Consider the following 21,759-nt stretch of genomic DNA (forward strand, 5'->3'; position numbering starts at 1 on the left):
AATGAAGCACCTGTCTTCAAGTTGACTCCAAGCCATAGTGAACCCCCTATGTGTCAGAGTAGACCTGTGCTCCATAGGGTGTTCAGTGGTGGGTTTTTCAAAAGTAGATTACCTCCCAGGCCTCTCTTCCTAGGTGCCTCTGGGTGGATTGAAACCACCAACCTTTTGGTTAGCATCACAGAATGGTAACCATTTGTATTATCCAGGGAGCTCCTTGACTTAACATCCCCATTGTCCTCATATCGATTCCAATTGATAGCAACTCTATAGAAAAGACTAGAACTAGCCCATCAAGTTCCTAAGGCTGTAATCTTTATGGAAGCAGACTGCCCTCCTTCTCCCATGGAGCAGCTGGTGGGTTTGAACCACTGACAATTCTGTTAGCAGCCTAGTGCTTAACCACTACACCACCAGTGGTCCGTATGATTTAATCTGGTGGTTGGTAGTTATGTGCCGTGGAGTCAGTTCCGACTGATAGTGACCCTGTACAGGGTTTCCAAGGCTGTAAATCTTTATGGGAGCAGAAAGCCTCATCTTTCTCCCACAGAGCGTCTGGTAGTTTCATACTGCTGACTTTGAGGTTAGCAGCCCAATTCGTAACCACTACGCTACCAGAGCTCCTTATGACTTAATAGAGAAGAACCTAAATCTATTTTCAAGGTTTCAAGTTAAAAGTTATTTCCAATCTCTTGCTCTGAATCCAAAGCTGGTTTCATTTGGGGCTGTTGCTTAAATGACATAATCTCTAGTATGCAGTGAAACAGAACTGATCTTTAAAAAAAGAAAAAATACTAGCTAATAAAAAGGAGCAATAGGTCCCATTGCCTGATAAGCTTTGCTGAATTAACTTAGATTCTTACTATTTCAACCCACTTCCACACATGACTTTTATCTAGCTAACTGATTATGACGGTGATACAATGAGGAAGTCGCCCATCTGACAGCCAGTGTGGCTGACTTTTAGGCAGGACATGTTGGCCCTTTACAAGGTAGAATGTCTGAGACCAGCAGAATGTTTTGATTGATTTATTCAGTGTACTATGATGGTACATGCTAAGCATACGATGGGTCAGATTCTTATGAAGTCATAGAATAGATTTAAATAAACATTCCACTTGTTTATTTATCTGTAAGATAAGCACTGGACTGTAAACCACAAGGTTGGTCATTCAGCCCACCAGACACTTCGTAGGAGAAAGATGAGGCTTTCTGCTCTCCCAAATTTACATAGCCTCTGAAATCCTATACAGGGTCGCTATGAGTCTGTACCAAAGGCACACAACCACCACCACCACCACGAATCGGCACTTTTAACAAAAACTTGCTAGAAACTCATTTCCATGTCAGTTAAGATTTTTCTGTGTTTAAACTTGCAGTTGAATCACTGGGTGTGTTTATTTTATGCATACATTTGAAAAATCAATTGATCAGACTCTTAAGTGGAAACACCAGGCCTGTAAAGTGGGTACAGCTCAAGTTACACATACATAGGTAGGTGTGATGTTAAGAGCACTATAAAATGAGTGGTCATTTCCTGAGCTAAGCACCACAATTTTGGAGTAATTGTGTAAAATAGGATTGTTTCATAAAATGCGATTAAGAGCAATTCCAAAGTTTCTGGTTAAGCAGACACTAGATAAGATCATGAGATTTGCTTTGGTTGTGAAGTTGCTTTTTTTCTGTTGTGAAAAACAGACCAAGTGATGAAAGCCAAGGGCTGTGAGCAAAGAAAGACAACCTATATGTGGTTTAACTGTTGTTGTGTCAATGGAAAAAGAATCGGTATCTAGAATGAAATTGATCACTAGTAAAAATTAGATGCAGTTTTGTCAGATGACTTTGTTTTTTCCTAGTATTATCCAGAATCATATAAAGGACACCTGTCGGTAGAAAAGAAGCTATTAGAAATTTCCCTTGAGTACTGGTGTGGCGCTTCAGGTTAATGCGCTGGACTGCAAGGTCAGTTTGAACCACAAGGTTAGCAGCTCAAGCTCCCCAGCTGCTCCTTGGAAACCCTTTATAGGGTTGCTGTGAGTGGAACTGGCTCAACAGCACTTCACAGTAACAACAACAACATAGTCTATCTACTTAGTAAAATACGATGGGTTCTTTTTCCAGCTGATAGGAAATGGCATTTCATCCTCACTGAGACATTCAAGAGAAGGATTTGGGTTAGATGTGATTGTGATTTCAGGGTTCTAGAAAACCTTCAAGATTTTGAACAAATGTAATTAACTCTGGAATTTTAGACCCTGTCCCAACTAAGAATAGTTAGCTGAATGGCCAGTTTACTTTGTTCTGATCCCTGATTTCCTAAAACCTGACAAATTCTTAGCAGCGAAGGTGTTCCATTGTTCACAAAGATAAGAATGAATGGGTAGAGCAGCTGAGGACTCTAGATTCATGCAAAGTGAGGGACTGAGAGCTGGTGGTCAGGAGGCAGGCTTGTAGAATGTGCCCTTTGATGGTGTAAATTATATATGCCTGAGTGTTTAAAAAAAAAAAAAAAAAGATAAAGTGAATAGAGAGAAATATTGTTAATTCACGATGGTACTTGGAGGGGATTACAACCATTGTAATGAAACAAAGTATATGATTTGTTGAATGTAAAATTGATGATCTGACCTGCAAACTTTCACTCAATTCACAATAAAACTTTTTTTGAAAAAAAAAAAAAAATGAAGGGGTAGATTAGGAAATTAAAAGGGAATGGTCATTGTATTGCTGATCTCTGTTGCATCGTCTTTTGGAAGTTTTTGTTTAGGGTTTGACCCACTGGATGCATACAGTGAAGTATTAAGAAGCTTCTTTTCTGGTTGTTCAGGTATTTTACTGAAGGCTTAATTGTTTACCAGTAGTGATTAGAAGAAGGAACCCAGCTAGCGTAGTGGATTACAAGCTGGGCTGCTAACTGCAAGGTCAGCAGTTTGAATCTACCAGCCGCTCCTCGGGAGAAAGCTGGTGCTTTCTACTCCAGTAAACCCTATACATGGTGGTTATGGGTCGGGACCAACTCCACGGCACACAGCTACCCCCACCAGCAGTTGTTAGAAGAGGTGAAGATTCGCTTGCCTTAAATTCAGACATTTTGTGCACTTCTCTAGCATCTAGCAAGAACCACATCTAAAATCAAAGCTATCCTCTCTTCTTTATGACATCTGTTTCCCCTCTGATTGGACAGAGTTTCCATGTCTGGGCACAAAAGTGCTCATTTGGATTTAAAGATCCGTAAATATTGGGGAGGTTTCTCTGGAGAGCTTAGTCTCATAGAGATAGGAACATTTTATAAAGGATTAATATTCCATTTCCATTGTCAGAACTACCTGCATAGTCACAAAAAGCCACAGAAGAAAATGTACCTGGTTTCCTTGCTCTTCAGAGATTTCCGGCATATACAGCTCAGCTGTACCTCAATTCCTCTGGGCCCAGGGTTTTAACCCTTATGCACCGAAGTATTTCATAGATAAAAACTGAAAATAATTATGACAGTTTCAAAGTGCCAATTGTGCCTTACTTTATTGTAAATGCTTAATCTCTTCATTGGTTCAGGGGATTTTGTATGTGGGTGTGTGGCAGGTATGCACAACTTTTTATTTCAAAAAAAAAAAAAAAGATTTTTTTTAAAGGTGTTTAATTTTCAGCACACATCACAAATAAGGTAAAGCTTTCAATAAGTGACTTTAATATAGGTAAGGTGCATAACTTTTTTTTTTAAAACCTAATATGGTTTGATGGATTCCTTTCAGTCTGCAATCAACTAATTGCTGAAGTTTGAGATGGCGAAGGATAACACAAAAATAATGTTTATTGTGCTTAACAAATGGGAATTAAGCCATTTCCATGATGCCTCAGCAAGACTGTTAAAAAAAAAAAAAAAAAGTCATCAAGTTAACTGTAATTCCTGGCAATTCCACGAGGGCCACGGCGTAGAACTATGCTCCACAGGGTTTTCAGTGGCGGATTTTTCAGAATTAGATCGCCAGATCTTCCTTCTGCAGTTCCTCTGGGTTAACTTGAATCTCTAACCTCTCAGTTAGCACCGAGCGCATGTGCATCATGCTGTACAGCCCTAGGGAAGTCTACTTCTGTGACTCTGTGTCGGACAACTGTCATGGAGAGCTGACTTCTTATCTGAGCTTTTTTTCTCTCTCAAATTGAGACTAAGATAATAGCATCTGGACCCATCAGTCCCTCCGGAAGACAATTTGGGAAGCCAGTGATTTAAAAAAAAAAATTAAAATAAGACTAGCTAGCTGATGCAAATTACAGTGCTCTGTATTGTCCTTTATTCTCCTGGTGGTAGAGCCTGTTATGGGTAGTAAGGACACAGCGTCCTGGTCCTTGCCAAGAACGATATGCCAAGCTTCCTAAAGCTCTCTTTTTATATAGGTCTTTTCATCTTCAAAGAGTTTTGTGAGCATTCATTTCCCACCACCTGCCTGGGAGGTAAGAATTATTCCCATTTTATAGATGGAGGAAATGGAGGTATAAGTGACTTGCTTGGGGCCACCCGGGAGTCAGGTGTCAGAGTGAGTCTTGGAAGAAATGCCATTTTCCACTTCTTGGCTGACCAGACCTCCAGCTCTTTCACTCGGTTGTTATTTCCCTTGGAGAGTCCCAGATCAGGTGATCACATAAAACCTAAAGGCATCAACTCATCCTGAATCAGAAAAAGACACCAAGTCTTCTTCTTTTGTGTGGATGTGTGTGTCTGTCTGCTTCTCATTAAGCTCTGGGAAATCTAGACATAGAGAGGAAGCCATTTAACCCTCCTGAGGCTCATTTTCCATGTCCGTAAAATGGGGATAATAATACCCATCTGCCTACTTCAGGGTTGTTATGAGTACCAAAATCAAAACAAGCTAATAAGAACAAAAACTTTTAAAACTACAGAGAACTCTGAAAATACACGCCATTATTACTTTTGCCAGAAATGACTTTAAGATCACTTACAGAAGGAGCGAGGGTTGACTAATTGAGGTCTCATTGTTTTACTGATAAACAGAAAGGATTAAGTACTGTCATGAAAGAATTCAAGTACAGACGAAGAAAAGATGGTATGAGACAAACATGTTAATATTATATTGAGTATATATTTAGCAAACAAAATAGCTAAACAAGTTCATTATTAGTTTGCATAGTTTGCAGCTGGAATAGGGCCCGTCTCACCCCCAGAGGGCCAGCGATCATGCCTAGGCTATAGAACATAGCTATCCTATATTCCAAGCCACCGCAGAATGTCCAAGACAATAGAAGGTGTGGAACCCACCACCATGAAGAAGTGATGCGAGATCTCTGCAAACCCTTATGGTGGCCCTGGCCTCCATGTGACTTGAACCACCTCTCAGCATTAGTTGATCTGCTGCCATACACATTATAGCTTCTAGACGCCATCACATAAATTTTCAACTTCCATCAACCCCATCTTACAGAGCAGACCTGCCTCATAGGGTTTTCTAGGCTACAATCTTTGCAGGACTAGATCACTAGATCTTTGTCCAGCCCAGTCACTGGCTGGGGCCAGCCTGCCAGCATTTCAGTTCAGAGCTGAGTGCCTACCCTTTGCACCATCAGGACACTGTCCACTGTAAAGATGACAGCCAAGAAGACCCTGTGGGGCAGGCAGGTCTACTCTGTAACACATGGGGTCATGGCCATGAGTGGGAATTTATGGCATGGTTCGGGTTTGGTTTTTTGTTTTCTTGGATTTTTTGGGTTTAGCACATGAAACACCTTTGCACAATATAGACACAGATGCCATCTCCAGAAAAATGATTTACAAAAAAGGAGACCCTTGGGCAGGCAAATTAAAAAATACATCCCTCCAGGCTAGTATAGCAACTCTGTAGCAAGACCCACCCACCCACTGCTCCCCCACCCACAATTCATAGTGATGCTTTAGAGGCTTTCCAAAACTGTAAATCTTTATAGGAGCAGACAACTTCATCTTTCTCCCAAGGGGTGGCTGGTGGCTTTGAACCACCAACCTTGACGTTAGCAGCCCAATCCCTAACCCAGAGCTCCACTACGGCTCCTTGCAGGGCCCACAGCCAAGTGAATTTCAGGCTCTGACTTTGGGTCCCTTGGCCTGGCTCCAGTGGGCAGACAGGGTACAATCTCCACAACTCTCCTCAGAGGCTCTGAAAGTAGGAGGTGGCCAGACCAAGGAAACTGAAGAAGCCAGAAAATCCCCGAGCCCCTGCAGAGAACCAAGTGTAGACTCTGTGGCTCCCAGCACAGGCCAGACCACCATTCCAGCAGCTGCAGAAGCCGTTAATACCCCAGCAGTTTCAAACAGGGGATAAAATAAAGTGACTAATCCATAAAGGACTCAAGCCATTTTACTGAAAATAAAATCAAATGCCTTAGGGTTTTTCTTTTTAATCTTTATTGGTTTTTCTGCTTACAAAAGTAATACATGCTGGTTGTAAAATAATTCAAACATTAGAAAAATATGTAACATAGCCAGCAAAAAATCTTCCATATTTTCAGCCCTCCAGGGGGGGAAAAAAAAATTAAACCTGCCAACAGATTTCTAGAAAAGATATATTTTTAAAAAGCAGTTGTTCTTAACTGTTTTGGCCAGACATACAAAACTGGTTGGTATTCGTATGTGGAGCATACTCTCATGGGTACACCCAAGGTTTGGGCATTTCCTGCAAGCCATTGCTGATTCTGTCCATGCAGTCCAAGTGGAAAGTATTTGGTTGTTGCAGTGAGCTAGAGAGACTGGTGATATTATTATTACTCCTACAGGGGAGACCATAGACCCATATTCATTTATTTTTATATGAACCAATTAAAAGAACTTTAAATATATATTTTACAATTACTGCAACAAATTCTTTATGACATAGCCCAAAACTGATTGTGACATACCATTGTTGCTTCAAGCATTAAGTACCAACATTGTAAAGGATTACTGTGGTTGCTGGTATGAAATGCCTGTCCTATTGTTTGGAGGTTAAGCAGCTTTTCTCTCCCCACTTTGGAAAGAGCTTAAAGTCTAGAGAAAAGAATTTCATTTAGGTATAAGACAGGATTTCTTATCAACAACAACAGTAATAATAACCACTGTTTATCGAGTACTGTTTCCAAGACCTGTGTGATGTGCTTTATATAGAAAATACATTTATCAAATAAATCATAGGTACAACATGAAGTCATATTATTTGATCTTCACATAAGAAACTGAGCCTCAGAAAGGTTAAGTCATTTGCCCAGCCTTAAGAACTGTTAGATCTTGGTACTGATCACTGAAAGGTCAAAACTCTACCAGGAATTTTATAAAATTGAGAGGAATGGACACTGAAGACAGTTGAAGATTACTTCTAGTCACCATCTAGGCAGATAACTCCCAGAGAGGGATCTTGACTTCAGTTCGTGCGTGGTGGGTGTTGTTGTTTACCGTACAGTCAGTTCCAACTCATAGTGACCCTGTACAGGGTTTCCGAGGCTATAAATAAATCTTTATGGGAGCAGAAAGCCTCATCTTTCTCCTGCGGAACAGCTGGTAGATTCGAACTGTTGACCGTGAGATTAGCAGCCCATTCGTAACCACTATGATCACATAAGCAGTGTCTTGTGGTCCTCAGTTAATGACCGGTTACTGCAGGCAGGATGTTGATGATGTTCATTATTGGAGTGGAATGGAGCAAAGTGATTTCACTTGGCAGCGTAGTATTGGGGGCAGAAGGAATAAAGGCTAAACTTTGGAGTTAGGCAGAAAAATAAAATGTGTCCCAACTCCCAGCCTTGCCACTTATTCGCTTTCTGACTTTTGCCGAGTTGTTGAGCCTCTCTGTGCTTCCCTTTTCTCACCTATCAAATGTACTTCATCATCTTAATGCTTACCTCATAAGGTTCCTGGAGGAGTGAAGGAGATCGTACCTGGCATGTTATAAGCACAATGACAGGTTTTCTATCATTCATTATTCTAAATCCTTTGCATTTTTATGGAGGGTCACAGAATGAAGTGATAGGTACAGCGATACGATTTATATGTTCTTACTGTTTGGGAGAATGACCATCATCCTCTGAACCAACATAGCTCTCGAGATAGGTCTGAAGGAATCATCGAGGGGTTACGCAGACCAATGCCCATGTACTTTTTCCATTATAGTTTAAAATAAAATAAAAAATAAACTTTTTTTTCTTTTTAATAAAAATAGAATGCTCAGTGACAGCCCAGGCCACGAACCATTAACTACATTAATCAGTTCACTTGCTTTCTAAGATTTTCCTGCTACCAGCTGCCACTTGTTGTCAGCACCTTCAAACTGCAGACGTTTCCCTGTGCAGGTGTGGAAAGCCTGCTTAAATTACTTAGGGTGCATAAAAGAGCAAATTATTTAGGCAATAGAGCTGAAAATGTGGGCAAATTAGAATTTTCCATAGCAAGATTGTTCATTGTTAAGCCAATTCATGATTATGTGTGCGCGTCTTGCTTCACATACCCTACTACACAATGAACCTCTTTGCTGTGATGAATATGTATATGGGCTAATTTAATCAATATACTTGTGAACGTTGACAGTACTGGTGTCTGCTGGAACTCGTCCTTTGAAATGCTGGCTGAGTTAATGTGTGCAGCATATAGATGGGCAAAGACTCATAATTTGTGTTCAAAGAAAATTATTTTGAGAAGACACAACACTACCTGTTAGAAAATGGAGACGTCTGAGGGATGCGAGGCAAAGGATTTTTGTCATTTCCTCCCTTGTTAGATTGAAAAATAGTTCGTGTGACTATTCTGCCTGCCGTGTGAAAACTTTACAAAGCATTCACTACATCTTCCCCCCTCATTGGTTCATTTGAATTTTGTAAGTTGATTTCTAAAATGCCAGGGTGGGCAGGGGGCCTTGGATATTGTTGGCTTAAATGGAGGATTGAATATGAGGGGGCGTCAAAAAATTTCATGGAAAAATTCCATCATTTTTTAATTCCATTATTCCACAAAATTTGTGAAGCCCCCTTGTAGGTGTCCTGCACCAACCTGCAAATGTTTGCTTTCTATCAACATCAGCATGTGATTAGATGGCATTCAACTGGCTTGATCTTTGGAACAGATTAATTTTAGTCATTTCCTAAACAACACTCACAACTGAAATTTCTTTCTGCGAGAAGAGAGCCACCGACCAGTATTGTAGCTTAATCTGACCAATCAGAACACCTAAATCTTGCCTTGGAAAAAAATTCATCACCTTACTAAGAGTCTCCCAGAGAAGTTTGTGCTCAATATTTCTGATGTTGTAGCCAGCATTACCTACTGGAAGTAAGCACAGACACAGAGGAGACAAAGGTCTAGGTGAGTGGCCTCCTGCTTGGAAATTCAGATCAATCTACAGTGAACCTATTTGCACTAAGGCTAAGTCTGTTGGTCTCCATAAGTCTTAACAAATATTTCAAATTGAGTATCCTCCAAATGGGAAAGACCCTGAAACTTGGTTACACCCAAGAGTTTAGGGGCCTGACTCATAGTGACACCAAAGTGTGGGTCTGTGCCACAAGTACCCCACAGCCTGAGCTGTCCAAAGTGGAATGTTCAAGGGCCAGGATGAAGCTCCCAGAGCCACCCCATCCTGATCAGACACCTCTGTGCCAAGCCTTCATATCTCATATCTATAAGTTGCAAGCATTTTGGCCAAAGCCTGTAACACCATCATTTCTGCTCTCAAAGGTACCTGTCAGACTGATAAGCAATAAGTCATGTTTTATCTGACTTCAGATTTACTTTACTCAGCATTCCCAATATGGCTTGCCTGGGCCACCATATTTTTCCAGTGCATTACGTGGAGTCCTGGTGAGGCAATGTAGGATAAAGCATTGGACCACAAGGTCGGTTTGAATCACAACGCCTGTGGGTCAAGTTATACAGGGTCGCTGTGTCCGAACCGACTCGACAGCACTTAACTACAAGAAAGAGAAGTCGATATGTGTAGGAGAGAAATGAAGCTTTCTGCTCCGGAAACATTTACAGCCGCAGAAGCCTTAGAGAGAGTCGCTATGAGTCTGAACCCACTTGGGGCACTTAACAAGTAGATATACTTGGTCTTCCAGTTGTTCAGACAGAATTAAGATAAGTCTTGAAAGGGCCAAAACTCAGTGTTGAGTGTTGTGTTAATGATCTGAGGTAGCTTTAATGTTCACTTAAGCTCTCCAGCCTAGCAAGGTTGATCCAGTTCTCATTTCTGTGATTGCACCTTGAGGTGAGACATAAGCAGAAGCTTAGTGGTGGTCTTCTTTATTTCACATATAAATCCTGTTTAATAGGGGTCCAAACACTTTTTTTTGGCCTAATTATTCTATTCCTTAAGGACATATTGGGAGAGGCTGGTTCTCACTGTGTTGGTGTTCAGTGCCCTTGAGCTGGTTCTAACTCATAGCGACCCTCTGTAGGTTTTCCAAGGAGCAGCTAGTAGGTTTGAACCTCCAGCCTTGCAGTTAGCAGTTCAGTGCTTATCCTAGTGCACCACAATTCTCACTATATACTAGTTAATTCATCTGAGAAAATCCAGGCACTAGTTCTCAGTTGATACTACCTTTCAGCATTTCTCTGGTACCACATGGCTCTTGTGAGCCTCCCAGAAATGGTGGTCATCAGATCATCTGTGGTACCAAACTTTACCTTGACTGTATAAAAAATGTTGAAGGTGTTGTAATTGTGAAGCATTGTTTGACTTCAGATTTCAGGTAGACTATTCCTTGAAGAAATTAGAAGCACTAACATGGGGAGGTGGGTTTGCAAATGACAGTTTCTGCTAAGTGCAACCTTAAACACATTAAGTTGCATAGCTCAGAATATACGTGTTGAAGAGTGTACAAAGACGCCATTATTGGGATACTAGAAAACTTCAGAATTATGGAAAATGTACTGGATGTGAGATTTCGTACAATCGCTCCATCAGGAGAAGCAAAGCAACTCCACGTGTCAGCATTAACGGTGACAGGAGCAGGACAGATGATGAAAAAAGGACCCTCCTTGTAGATTTACTTGTTGTTGTTAAGTACCATGGAGTCGGTTCCGACTCATACTGACCCTACAAAGGGTTTCCGAGGCTGTAAATCTTTACGGGAGCAGACCGCCTCATCTTTCTCCCGCAGAACCGCTGGTAGTTTCGAACTGCCAACCTTGAGGTTAGCAGCCCGATTCATAACCACTACGTTACCAAGCGCCTTAGAAGTCCCCAGGGTGACTTCTCAAAAACAAGTTACCAGGTACACTTGGTGTATTATGTTGTTAAATACGGTCGTTTCATGCACACTCTTGTTAGGTCTTCAGTTCAACATCATGCCATATCCAAAGTGTACATGGTTGTGCAAATTATCCTAGGATAATAATGGGAGGAAGAGGGGACTGTGTGTGTATATATGTTACTTCCATCATGAAACATGTTCTTGGGATAAAGTCATTTCTCTATTCAAAGTATGGGGTTAGGTAAAGGCTATATAAATATGAGAAGGACTTGGGTACTTGCATTGTGTTTGTGTGTGTAACTTAGTAGATAATAGGACGTGATACTTAGTAGTGGAAATCATGGAGTAATTCATTTATCATAATGGAACATTCCAGGTGAACTGGCATGTGTACTGTCATCCTGTCTATGCAGTGTTGAGCTATTTTACATGTAAATTCTCCTTAAATGGTTGAGCCAACCACTTTGCTTTGCCTAATTATTCTATTCCTCAGGTGGTTTTTTTGTTTCTTTGCTAATCCTTTAATTATACTGTTTCCAGTGCTGCTCAAGATGTGATACATTTGCTTAGAAATGCACTTTGTCATGTTTGAGAACTTTGGTGTGATATGTAGTAATTATTTGGTTAATCTTCCAGCATGAGGCATCTTTAAGTAATCAGTGGCAGAAACGCTTGCACACTGTACCAGGAAATCCATTTCCTACATAAATAACTCAGAAGCTACATATCCGACTTGTCAGGATTCATCCTTGTTAAACTGAGATTGGATACTTAAACTGGAAATTTTTTATTGTATACAGATGGACTAATTTTTAGTACATGGCAACTACATTAATTTTTTTTTTAATAGATGAGTAAGGAATTCTTAACTTATGTTTCTGTACATTTTGAATTATTTTTCTAAGCAGAATTAGCTGTTTAGAGTAAATTTTTCTCTTCTAGTCGAGCCACAATGCGCAGCCTAGACAGATTTATGACCTTTTAAAAATAATGATGGAAAATGAGATCGGAGGAAACATTTTAGTATCTGCTTTGCTCTGAGGCCTAAACTGCGAACTCTCCAGTTCTTGAAGGCTTTGAAATGCTGATTCCAGCCTTCTTGGGGGTTCTTAAACACCTTCTCAAATGACCCATTTTAATAACCCGAAAGCTATTATATAACGAGCAGCCATAATTTAGTCCAGGGCTCTAGGGGGACCCTCACAGTTCAGCAATGAATAGTTAATGCAGTATAATGTTTAGCAGGTTATTAGTTTTCACTATACAAATGCTGATCAGGGAACGCTTTTATAAGGTGTTTAAAGGAAAATGTAATTAACTGGTTGCGTGCTTCTGTTGCAGCTCAAATTGAAATTATTCCATGCAAGATCTGTGGAGACAAATCATCAGGAATCCATTATGGTGTCATTACTTGTGAAGGCTGCAAGGTAGGCCCTTTTCATGGTTGTTGTTGTTTCTATCAATGCTCGAAGGCAGCTTCATGATTTTTATTTTGTCCTTCTGCTGTTTCTAAAAATTCAACTCTTTGTTAGTTTCAGTGGTGAGAAATGACAGAACGTGGTAAATGTGTCAGTGTTACGTTACAATGAAGGTGGTTATGTCTACCCAAATGTTTTAGCTCCCCCCTCCAAAATGACAGGGGGCTACCAAGGAGCACGTGAGCATTGTTTCAAATATAGGATTTTCCCTTCGAGCCCAGAATCGATTGAGCTGATGAACAATCTCTTTGGTGATCTTTTAAAAATCCCGAACGACGACAACAAAAACTTCTGTGATCTCCCTATTATAAGCTTTATAGGCAAGCCTTCCAATAAATCTAATTGGAATGGGATTGTTGGCACACAGATGTTGACACATGTGACCAAATTATAAGAAGGCTATATCCGATGGATCTTGGCTGAAAGCAGAGAATACCAGAAGGATGTTTACCTGTGCTTTATTGACTACGCAAAGGCTTTCGATTGTGTGGATCATGACAAGCTATGGACAACATTGAGAAGTATGAGTATTCCAGAACACTTAATTGTACTTCTAAGAAATCTGTACCTAGACCAAGAAGCAGTTGTTTGAACAGAACATGGAAACACTGAATGTTTTAAAATTGGGAAATGTGTGAGACAGGGTTGTATTCTTTCACTATACTTATTCAACCTGTATGCTGAGCAAATAATACGAGAAGCTGGGTTCTATGAAGAAAAACGTGGCATCAGGATTGGAGGAAGACTCATTAACAACCTGCGATATGCAGATGATACAACCTTGATCACTGAAAGTGAAGAGGACTTGAAACATTTACTGATGAAGATCAAAGAGCACAGCCTTCGATATGGATTGCATCTCAATGTCAAGAAAACAAAGATCCTCACCACTGGACCAATAAACAACATTCTTATCAATGGAGAAAGGATTGAAGTTGTCAAGGACTTCATTCTTCTTGGATCAACTATCAACACTCGTGGAAGTAGCAGTCAAGAGATCAGACGACGTATTGCACTGGGCAAATCTGCTGCACAGGAACTTTTTAAAGTATTGAAGAGCAGAGATGTCAGCTTGAGGACTAAGGTGCGCCTGACCCAGGCCATTGTGTTTTCAATAGCTTCATATGGATGCGAAAGCTGGACAGTGAATAAGGAGGATCATAGAAGAATTGATGCCTTTGAGTTGTGGTGTTGGAGGAGAATATTGAAAGTGCCATGGACTGCCAAAAGAACCAATAGATCTGTTTTGGAAGAAGTGCAGCCAGAGTGCTCCTTGGAGGCCAAGATGGCTAAGCTTCGTCTCTCTTACTTTGGACATACTGTCAGGAGGGAACAGTCGCTGGAGAAGGATGTCATGCTGGGTAAGATGGAGGATCAGAGAAAAAGAGGAAGACCCCCAACGAGATGGATCAGCTAGGTGGCATCATTGATGGACTCAAGTGTGGCAGCGGTAGTGAGGTTGGCCCAGGATCGGACATTGTTTCGTTCTGCTGTGCATGAGGTCGCTATGAGTCAGTTCCGACTCAATGGCACCTGACAACAACAGTGGGGAAAAACCAGATTCTGATCCCGGTTCCACCAGTGTGTCCTAAGTAATAACTGCCCACCAAGTAATAATGGTCCCATATAAGAACTGAATTCGGATCCTGGTTCTACCTGCCCCGAATTACTCATCATTTAGTGATTCACCTTGCTTCATTTAAAAACTGGTCATAACACCTGTTCTTTTAACATTTCAGAACTATTCCAAAAATCAAATGAAAAACTGTTAAAAAAAAAAAAAAAAAGAAGAAAGAAAATCCTTATGCACTAGAAAGTGCTGTTCATATCTTAACTAGTGTCATTTTTATTGTTATTTCTATTTTGATTACTCCTGACCTTGATGTCAGTATGCACTGCACAAACATAATGTGGGGATGGGAAATAGAGATGATGTCATAATTCAACACCCCCCTGCCCTCACCCAAGACCCAGATTGCCTTCATTATTCAAATTTCAGTTTATTAAGATTTAAATCCTCCTGCTTATATTGGAAGGGCCTTGAGACAGCTTAGAGGATAAAACAGTGGAAAACAAATAGGAGAGAAGTTATCTAAACCTACAGGAAGCCTCTGAAACAGCCAGTTGGTATCAACAGGTCTGAATTAGCCCTGAGGGTTTTTGAGGCTGAAGTGAAATATAAAATCCACAAATGTGGTTACCTTTCCTTCAGTAAAATAAGGGAAAAAACAAAAAAGCAATGACATAAAATATGAAATCATTATTATATACAAATAAAACTACTCACAGAGTTCAGGGAAATAGTCTTAATCCCCTTAATTCTGTATTGCACTGTTAATCACTGTGACATTTGCTACTTTATATATGTACAAATGCTTAGAGTTGATCCCATCTTGGTGAAGCCCTCTGTTGAAATTTTTGCACAAATACTCTTCATTTAAAAAAAGAAGAAGAAGAAGAAGAAAATTTGCCTGCGTTTTAGAAGAAAGAGGAGTTTGCTACTAAAAGGGGATTTTTGAATGACTCATTTCTCTGATAATCCCTCTAGGCTTCACAGTTTGGAATTACCAAATGTAAAAAGAAACAATTCTACTCTTTTGCTTCCTCCCTCTGTTCTCTTTTCAAAATCAATAAAATAAAATGAAATCTATTGCCTGGCCTGTGCCACCCCAGGATATAAGGCTGAGAGTAATCTCCTGTAGCAACTATTAGTGCATCCATTTTTAGAACGATGTGACTGAGCAGGTAGGTGTGACCCTCTGTTGCTCCCCACTTTGTGTTACCATCTCCCAGAGCTGTACCCCTGGGAGAAGACAGCATGATCTTCCTTAGTGAAAGGCCTACAGACAGCAACGTGCCTAGTAGGAGCCCCCAGCATGCTTGATTTCGGTGCCCTGCATAGTCCATGGTGTTTCCTTAAGTGCACTGAATCCTAGGCAGCATTTTGGGTACCAGTCCACTTCATGTCCCTTAATTCTGCCCAACAAACTGATCACTTTCTGTGAGCTTTCCATGTGTAATTGGCTTAAAAAAACAAAAGGACTTTTTATTGTGAATTGGGTGAAGGTTTACAGAGCATTCAACAATGCAGACACGTTGTATTTCATGTCATTGATTGCAATCCTCACAAGGTAACATCATTCATCCCACTTCCCCCCTGTGTAGTTTTATGTCATCAACTGCAGTGAGTACCTAAGAACAGAGTTTGGGGCAGGCCCAGAGTGGGTGCGTGGGGGGCTTGTTTGCTGCTAGGTACCCTGGAGTCCAGGCCAACTCATAATGACTCACGGTGACAGAGTAGAACGGCCGCATAAGTTTTTCTAGACTACTATTTATGGTAGCAGATCATCAGGGCTTGTCTCCTGTGGAGCAGCTGGTAGGTTTGAACCACTGGCCTTTTGGTTAGCAGTTGAGCAATTAACCATTGCATCACCAGAGCTCTTTGAGGGTGGAAGCTACTTCCTGTAAAATACCCCCACCAACCCAGAAGACTAGTTACGGACCTGCTTGCTAGTCAGTACAACCTGTGTTGACTGGCAGAATATCCCTGTGTCTACACCAGCCCAGAAGATGTGTGTCTCCCCCTCCAGTGGTGACTTAGGACAAAATAAAAGCATTAAGAAAACGAAAGGCAACAATTACGCCACAGTCACCATTTTTTCTAGATTCCCTTATTCATTCCCAACCCCAATGCCAAACTGATGTTCAGTCATCCATGATCCCATCGCTGCCTGTCTAGATGCCCTTCCAGGTCTTATTCATTCCCAACCCCAATGCCAAACTGGTGTTCAGTCATCCATGATCCTATCTCTGCCTGTCTCATTGACTTCATACAATGAAAACCACAAAAACAAATCATTAAAACTTAGTTTTATATACATTGGACTTATGTTCGTCCAGGAACTTAATACAGTGTTATGTGCCTATATTTAATGCGTAGCATATGTGTTCTACATTATAATTTTTCTCTGCTCTGATATTTTTATTCCTAGTTATGATGAAGTCAAAAACTTCTGTGTTCGGCCATTGGTGTTAATTATTTATCATGTTCTAACCAGGTGAAAGTGGTTCTACCGTGACCAATTGTAAATAATTTAGCTCTGTGATAGTATAACTAGATATGTGGACATTTTCTAATTAGATATATTAAATAGATACTTAATGAGAGGAAAGGACATGACTCAGTCATTTTTGAACTAATCATTTTGTGAACGCATTTCAAATTGCATTTTAAACTCAATGACCTGAAACCTTAAGAAACTAGGGAACCAGTTTAATTGCTGAAATAATGATCTGTTTCAGCACGTATCTCTTCAGGTAAGATTAAGCACAAACAGCAAAAATGGAAGCTGTTTTGGTAGTTCCTTGTCTTCTTCCTGGGTACTCCCAGCCTGCCCTCTCCTGTTCCCCTTGCTCCCTATAAACCGTAAGTTAACAAACTGTTGTCACGTTGATTCTGACTTTTGTGGCAGAGAAAAACAGCCCCATAAGGTTTTCAGTGGCCGGTTTTCAGAAGCAGATTGCTAGGCTTTTTTTCCCAGTTCCCTTGGATGTGTTTGAACCTCCAGCCTTCTAGTTAGTAGTCATGAGCTTAACCAGTTATGCTCCCCAGGGACTCATTTTGCTTCCTGTAGAGTAATAGGTGTCAGGGTGAAGCTTCAACTCTGGAGTCAGACTGCCTGGGTTTGAATCCCAGCTCTGCTACTTACCAGAGTACTCAATCACTCTGTGCCTCGGTGTCCCCATCTGTGAACACGAGGATAGTAATTTAGTAGTTATTTCATAGTTACAGCAGCAGCATTCAGGTAGAGCACATAGAAGACTGCCTAGCTCAGTACCTAAGTATTGAATAAATGGTGACTCTTATTATCATTATTGTTACTAGCCAAAATCATTGTTATTGTTGTTGTTATGTGCTGTCAAGTCGGTTCCACCTCATAGTGACCCTGTATAGGGCTTCCATGGAGTGACTGGTAAGTTTGAACAACCATCAGTGTGGTTCAAACTGACCCTGCAGTCTAGTGCTTAGTGCCTTGATAATGCCACTCTGTATAGTCAGATATTATTACCAAGACATCTGCCTTGAGTTTTGTGATCACATATAATTTGTTATGTACAAACAACCAATAAAAAGAAAAATATGAGAACTCTTGGGGCCAGGAACTGTCTAAGAAGCATTGTAAGGGACCCAAAGACATAAGAGACTGAATCCTTCCCTTAAGCAGTGTGCAGTTTAGTTACAGAGATGTGGTATACACAGGAGAAGCTAACAGCAGTACAGGAAGTAAACAACGAGGCAAGACCACAAGCTATGCTATGATACACGAAGCACAAACCCACCCTTTAAGCAGCAAGAGCTGTGTCTTCACAGTGAACAGTGACTCTGGACTCCTCCAGTAGCCTCGGGAGGTTTCTCTAAGGAAGGACCAACAATGAGCTGGGACAGAGGGGTGAGACGAGAGTATTTGGACAGAGCAGGAGAGTTGAGAAGAAATTCTGGGCCGGGGACTTGGAGAAGGAGTGGGAGAAGCTTTGGTAGTAGTTAGCTAGCTAGCTGCCTGAATAACACCAATGTGTGACCAACGTTATGTACAACCGACTGAAACATGGCCTGGTCCTAGAGCAGCCTCATGCTTGCTGGCGAGTTTGAGTCCATTGCTGTGGCTAATGTGTTAATCCATCTCACTGAGGCTCTCTCTGACCCTTTACCAAATATCTCTCTCGCTTTACCAAACATGATGTCCACTGCAGCAATCGATCCCGCCTGATGAGCTATCTCTAAAGCAAAGGAGTCAGACAAGGGTCTGTTGTGATTTGTCAGTTTTCATTGGCTTATTTTTGGGTTGAGATGACCAGATCCTGCTTTCTAGTCTGTCTTAGTCTGGAAACTGCTGAACCCTGTCCACCATGGTGGCCCTGCTGTGACCAGCAGCATAGCTTCCAGCATCATAGCAACCTGCGAGCCGAGCCAGCACAGCTCAGCCTTCAGACAGATGGGTGGTGGTGGTTGTGGTTGAGAAGCAGTATACTACCCAGAAACGCACACTCTGTGGCACCATGGTTAAGTGCTTGGTTGCTAACTGAAAGTCAGCAGTTTGAATCCACCAGCCACTCCCCTGAGAAAAATATGGCAGCTGTTTTTCTAACGATTATGGTCTTGGAAACCCTGTGGGGCCGTTCTGCACATCCATATTGACTCGATGGCAACACCGTTTGTTTGGTTTTTTGGTTTTATAACCCAGTTTGAGAGGAGCAAATAGTCATTCTCAGTGAATAATGAAGGATAAAGTAGGTGCAGGACGCTTGATTCTTTTAAAGTTATGCTAAGGTGTTTATTATAAAGATATAAAAGAATGGGATTGCTTAAGCCCTCAACATTGCCTTTCAGAGAAGCTCATTTAGTGCAGAGGAGCCTGTAAGCCTTTAGTGCTGCCTGTAGAGACTTCTGAGCTCTTGGGATTGAATTTAGGTCCAGTCCTGGTGAGAAGCAGGAGGTGGTAGAAGGTGATCTAGGCAGGTCTGCAAGGAGAAAGAGCAGGTCTTAGAACATGCAAGCAGAGGAGAAAGCCAGAAATGAAGCTCAAGCCTGTAGGTGTGAGGGTTAAGGTTCAGTCATCAAAATACATTTTAACATGAAGTGTTTTAAGAAAATGATCATTGGTTACGGTTTGTCTTTTGAAAAATGGTTTCATTTCACATTCTGCTTCAGTGTCTGCCTTCATTGTAACACACAGTGACTGCTAAAATAGTGAAATTTTATTTCAGGGTAAACTGGATATACGAGGAGCCCTGGTAGCATAGTGGATTATGAACTAGGCTGCTAACTGCAAGATCAGCAGTTCAAATCTACCAGTATCTCTGTGGAAGAAAGATGTGGTTTTCTGAGTTGGCTGTTCAAACCCATCAGCCACTCCTTGGAAACCCTATGAGTCTGAACCGACTCGCCGGCACTTAACAAACAATGAAAATTAACAGCCTCAGAAACTCTGTCCAGAGTCGCTGTGAGTCAAATCCAACTCTACGGCACACAACTTCCAAGCACTATATATGTTGTTGTTGTTAAGTGCCGTGGAGTCTTTCCCAACTCATAGCGATCCTGTATAGGGTTTCCAAGGAATGGCTGGTGAGTTTGAACCGCCAACCTTTTGGTTCAGTCTGACCTTATTGTTGTTGTTTTATGCCGTGGAGTCTGTTCCGACTCATAGTGACCCTGTACAGGGTTTCCGAGGCTGTAAATCTTTATGGGGGCAGAAAGCCTCATCTTTCTCCCACAAAACAACTGGTAGTTTCAAACTGCTGACCTTAAGGTTCGCAGCCCGATTCGTAACCACTATGCTACTAGAGCTCATTGTAGTCTAGTGCTTATTAATTATAATTTTTAAATTATACATATTTAATTTTTAAACCCTTTATTTTATACATATACCTTGTGTCTCCACTATTTCAACTGTTATTTTTTAATGAAAAATATGCTTGGGTAGACACCCAAGCATTGGGGTTAGTGACTTGGTTTCTGACTGCATTTAGGACCATTTGCATTTGATAAAAAGTAAAGTAGTATGTGTTTGTCAAATATTGATTCGGCACTTAACTACATTTCAGATGATGTCCTATGCAAAGTTTCCTCTTCCATGTGGTTAAGAGACAGTTTGGAATAGTGTCCTGGCATTAGCAAATATATTCTTTTAAGTTAACGATAGAAAGTCTTTTCAAAGTTACCTACAGTGTGTAACTGGTACCGTCCCCCATACCCACACACTCCCCCTCTCTTAAAGGAAATAGGTAAAGCTATTTCTGGATCTTTTTATTTATTAGTATGAACATAAATTCCCCACGAATGTTCCTTTGAGGCCTCGATTGTCTTTTAGAGGATTTTAATATTTTCATTATAGTTGTAAAAATGTCTCTAGCCATGTGCCAATTTTGTCCTCTTTTCAGCCTCGATACATTCATGTTCAGCCTTCTTATTTTAATGCTTTATAATACCTGTTCCCCCAGGATTAGGGCTAATCATTTTAAATGAAAATCAGACGTGGGGCAGGATAAGCTGTTACTGCATCTTTGTTACATCAAAGTGTCAGTCCTGTTATGTACAGGTGATAGGCACACACAGAAAAAAAATGTATTTAGCTAAATCTTTCAGTTCTGTGTTGAAATGCACAATCGCTTAGGGACGTGTTAAACACCACCTTGTGTCAAAATGATTTGGATTTTTTTTGTTTGTTTTTCTTTGTAGTTTTGGTTAGTTGGTTAGTTTGTTTTGTTCTTAATCATGTCTTAGTAACTAGGATCCTTCCTCGGCCCCCAAAAGACACTGGGCTAACAGTCATGCCTCAGGCCTCACTCTTGGCAGGGTGCTCACACAGTGCCTGGCCTCGGAATGGTCCCTCGTGCCTGTTCAACAGTGCTGTTGCTGAATGTGTTCACTTGGATTGGACCAGACTATGGCAAATTACAGCAAAAGCAGACATCTACACTTACCGAATATGACATGTGGGGTCAGCTTTAATCAGAGATCATTTGCACAGACAGTTCTACAGGGAGGCCAGTCATTACTGAACAAGAAGTGGTTCAGGAAATCGTGTTCCTGTGATTTATTGCTGCCAGATGCACGAGTGTGGGGCTGCACCATCTAACTTTTGTCAATGAGGCTGCCTGATCTGTTCTCAAGAGCAAATACGCTTTCTCATTTGCTTCCTTGGAAGCTACTATTCCTGCCCCCAATCCCTTTTAATTTGAGCATTTCCTCTCTCTAATTTAATGCCCTCTTGTTAGTCCTCAGTAACATCAAGCTGACAGTTTTCTTTCTTTCTCCTCCCTTATCCAGATAGTTAACTTTCTGCCCACATTTATCCAGAGGTATTTTCTTCTCTTCTGCACCTTTATGCTTCTGAACATTAGCAACAGAAAGTTCCCAAGATAAATACATTGCATCACGATGTTGTTGCTATTAAGTGGTGTCGAGTCAGTTTCAATTCATAGCAACCTTACAAGGAACAGCTGGTGGGTTTGAACCTCCAACCTTGTGGTTAACAGTTCCATGCATACCCTACAGCACCACATACATCCTTGTACATATGGGATG

General features: G+C 41.0%; 1 protein-coding gene across 1 annotated transcript in view; it reads left to right on the plus strand.

Annotated features, from left to right (window-relative positions):
• Positions 1–21,759, plus strand: part of RORA (RAR-related orphan receptor A) — a 117,205-nt gene that overhangs the window by 55,686 nt on the left and 39,760 nt on the right. Inside the window, exon 3 of the mRNA XM_006831851.1 lies at positions 12,538–12,623. Within this exon, the coding sequence (XP_006831914.1) occupies positions 12,538–12,623 (86 nt within the window). The remainder of the gene's footprint in view (positions 1–12,537; positions 12,624–21,759) is intronic.

This window comes from Chrysochloris asiatica, unplaced genomic scaffold (assembly GCF_000296735.1).
Source record: "Chrysochloris asiatica unplaced genomic scaffold, ChrAsi1.0 scaffold00004, whole genome shotgun sequence".
Classification (NCBI taxonomy): domain Eukaryota; kingdom Metazoa; phylum Chordata; class Mammalia; order Afrosoricida; family Chrysochloridae; genus Chrysochloris; species Chrysochloris asiatica.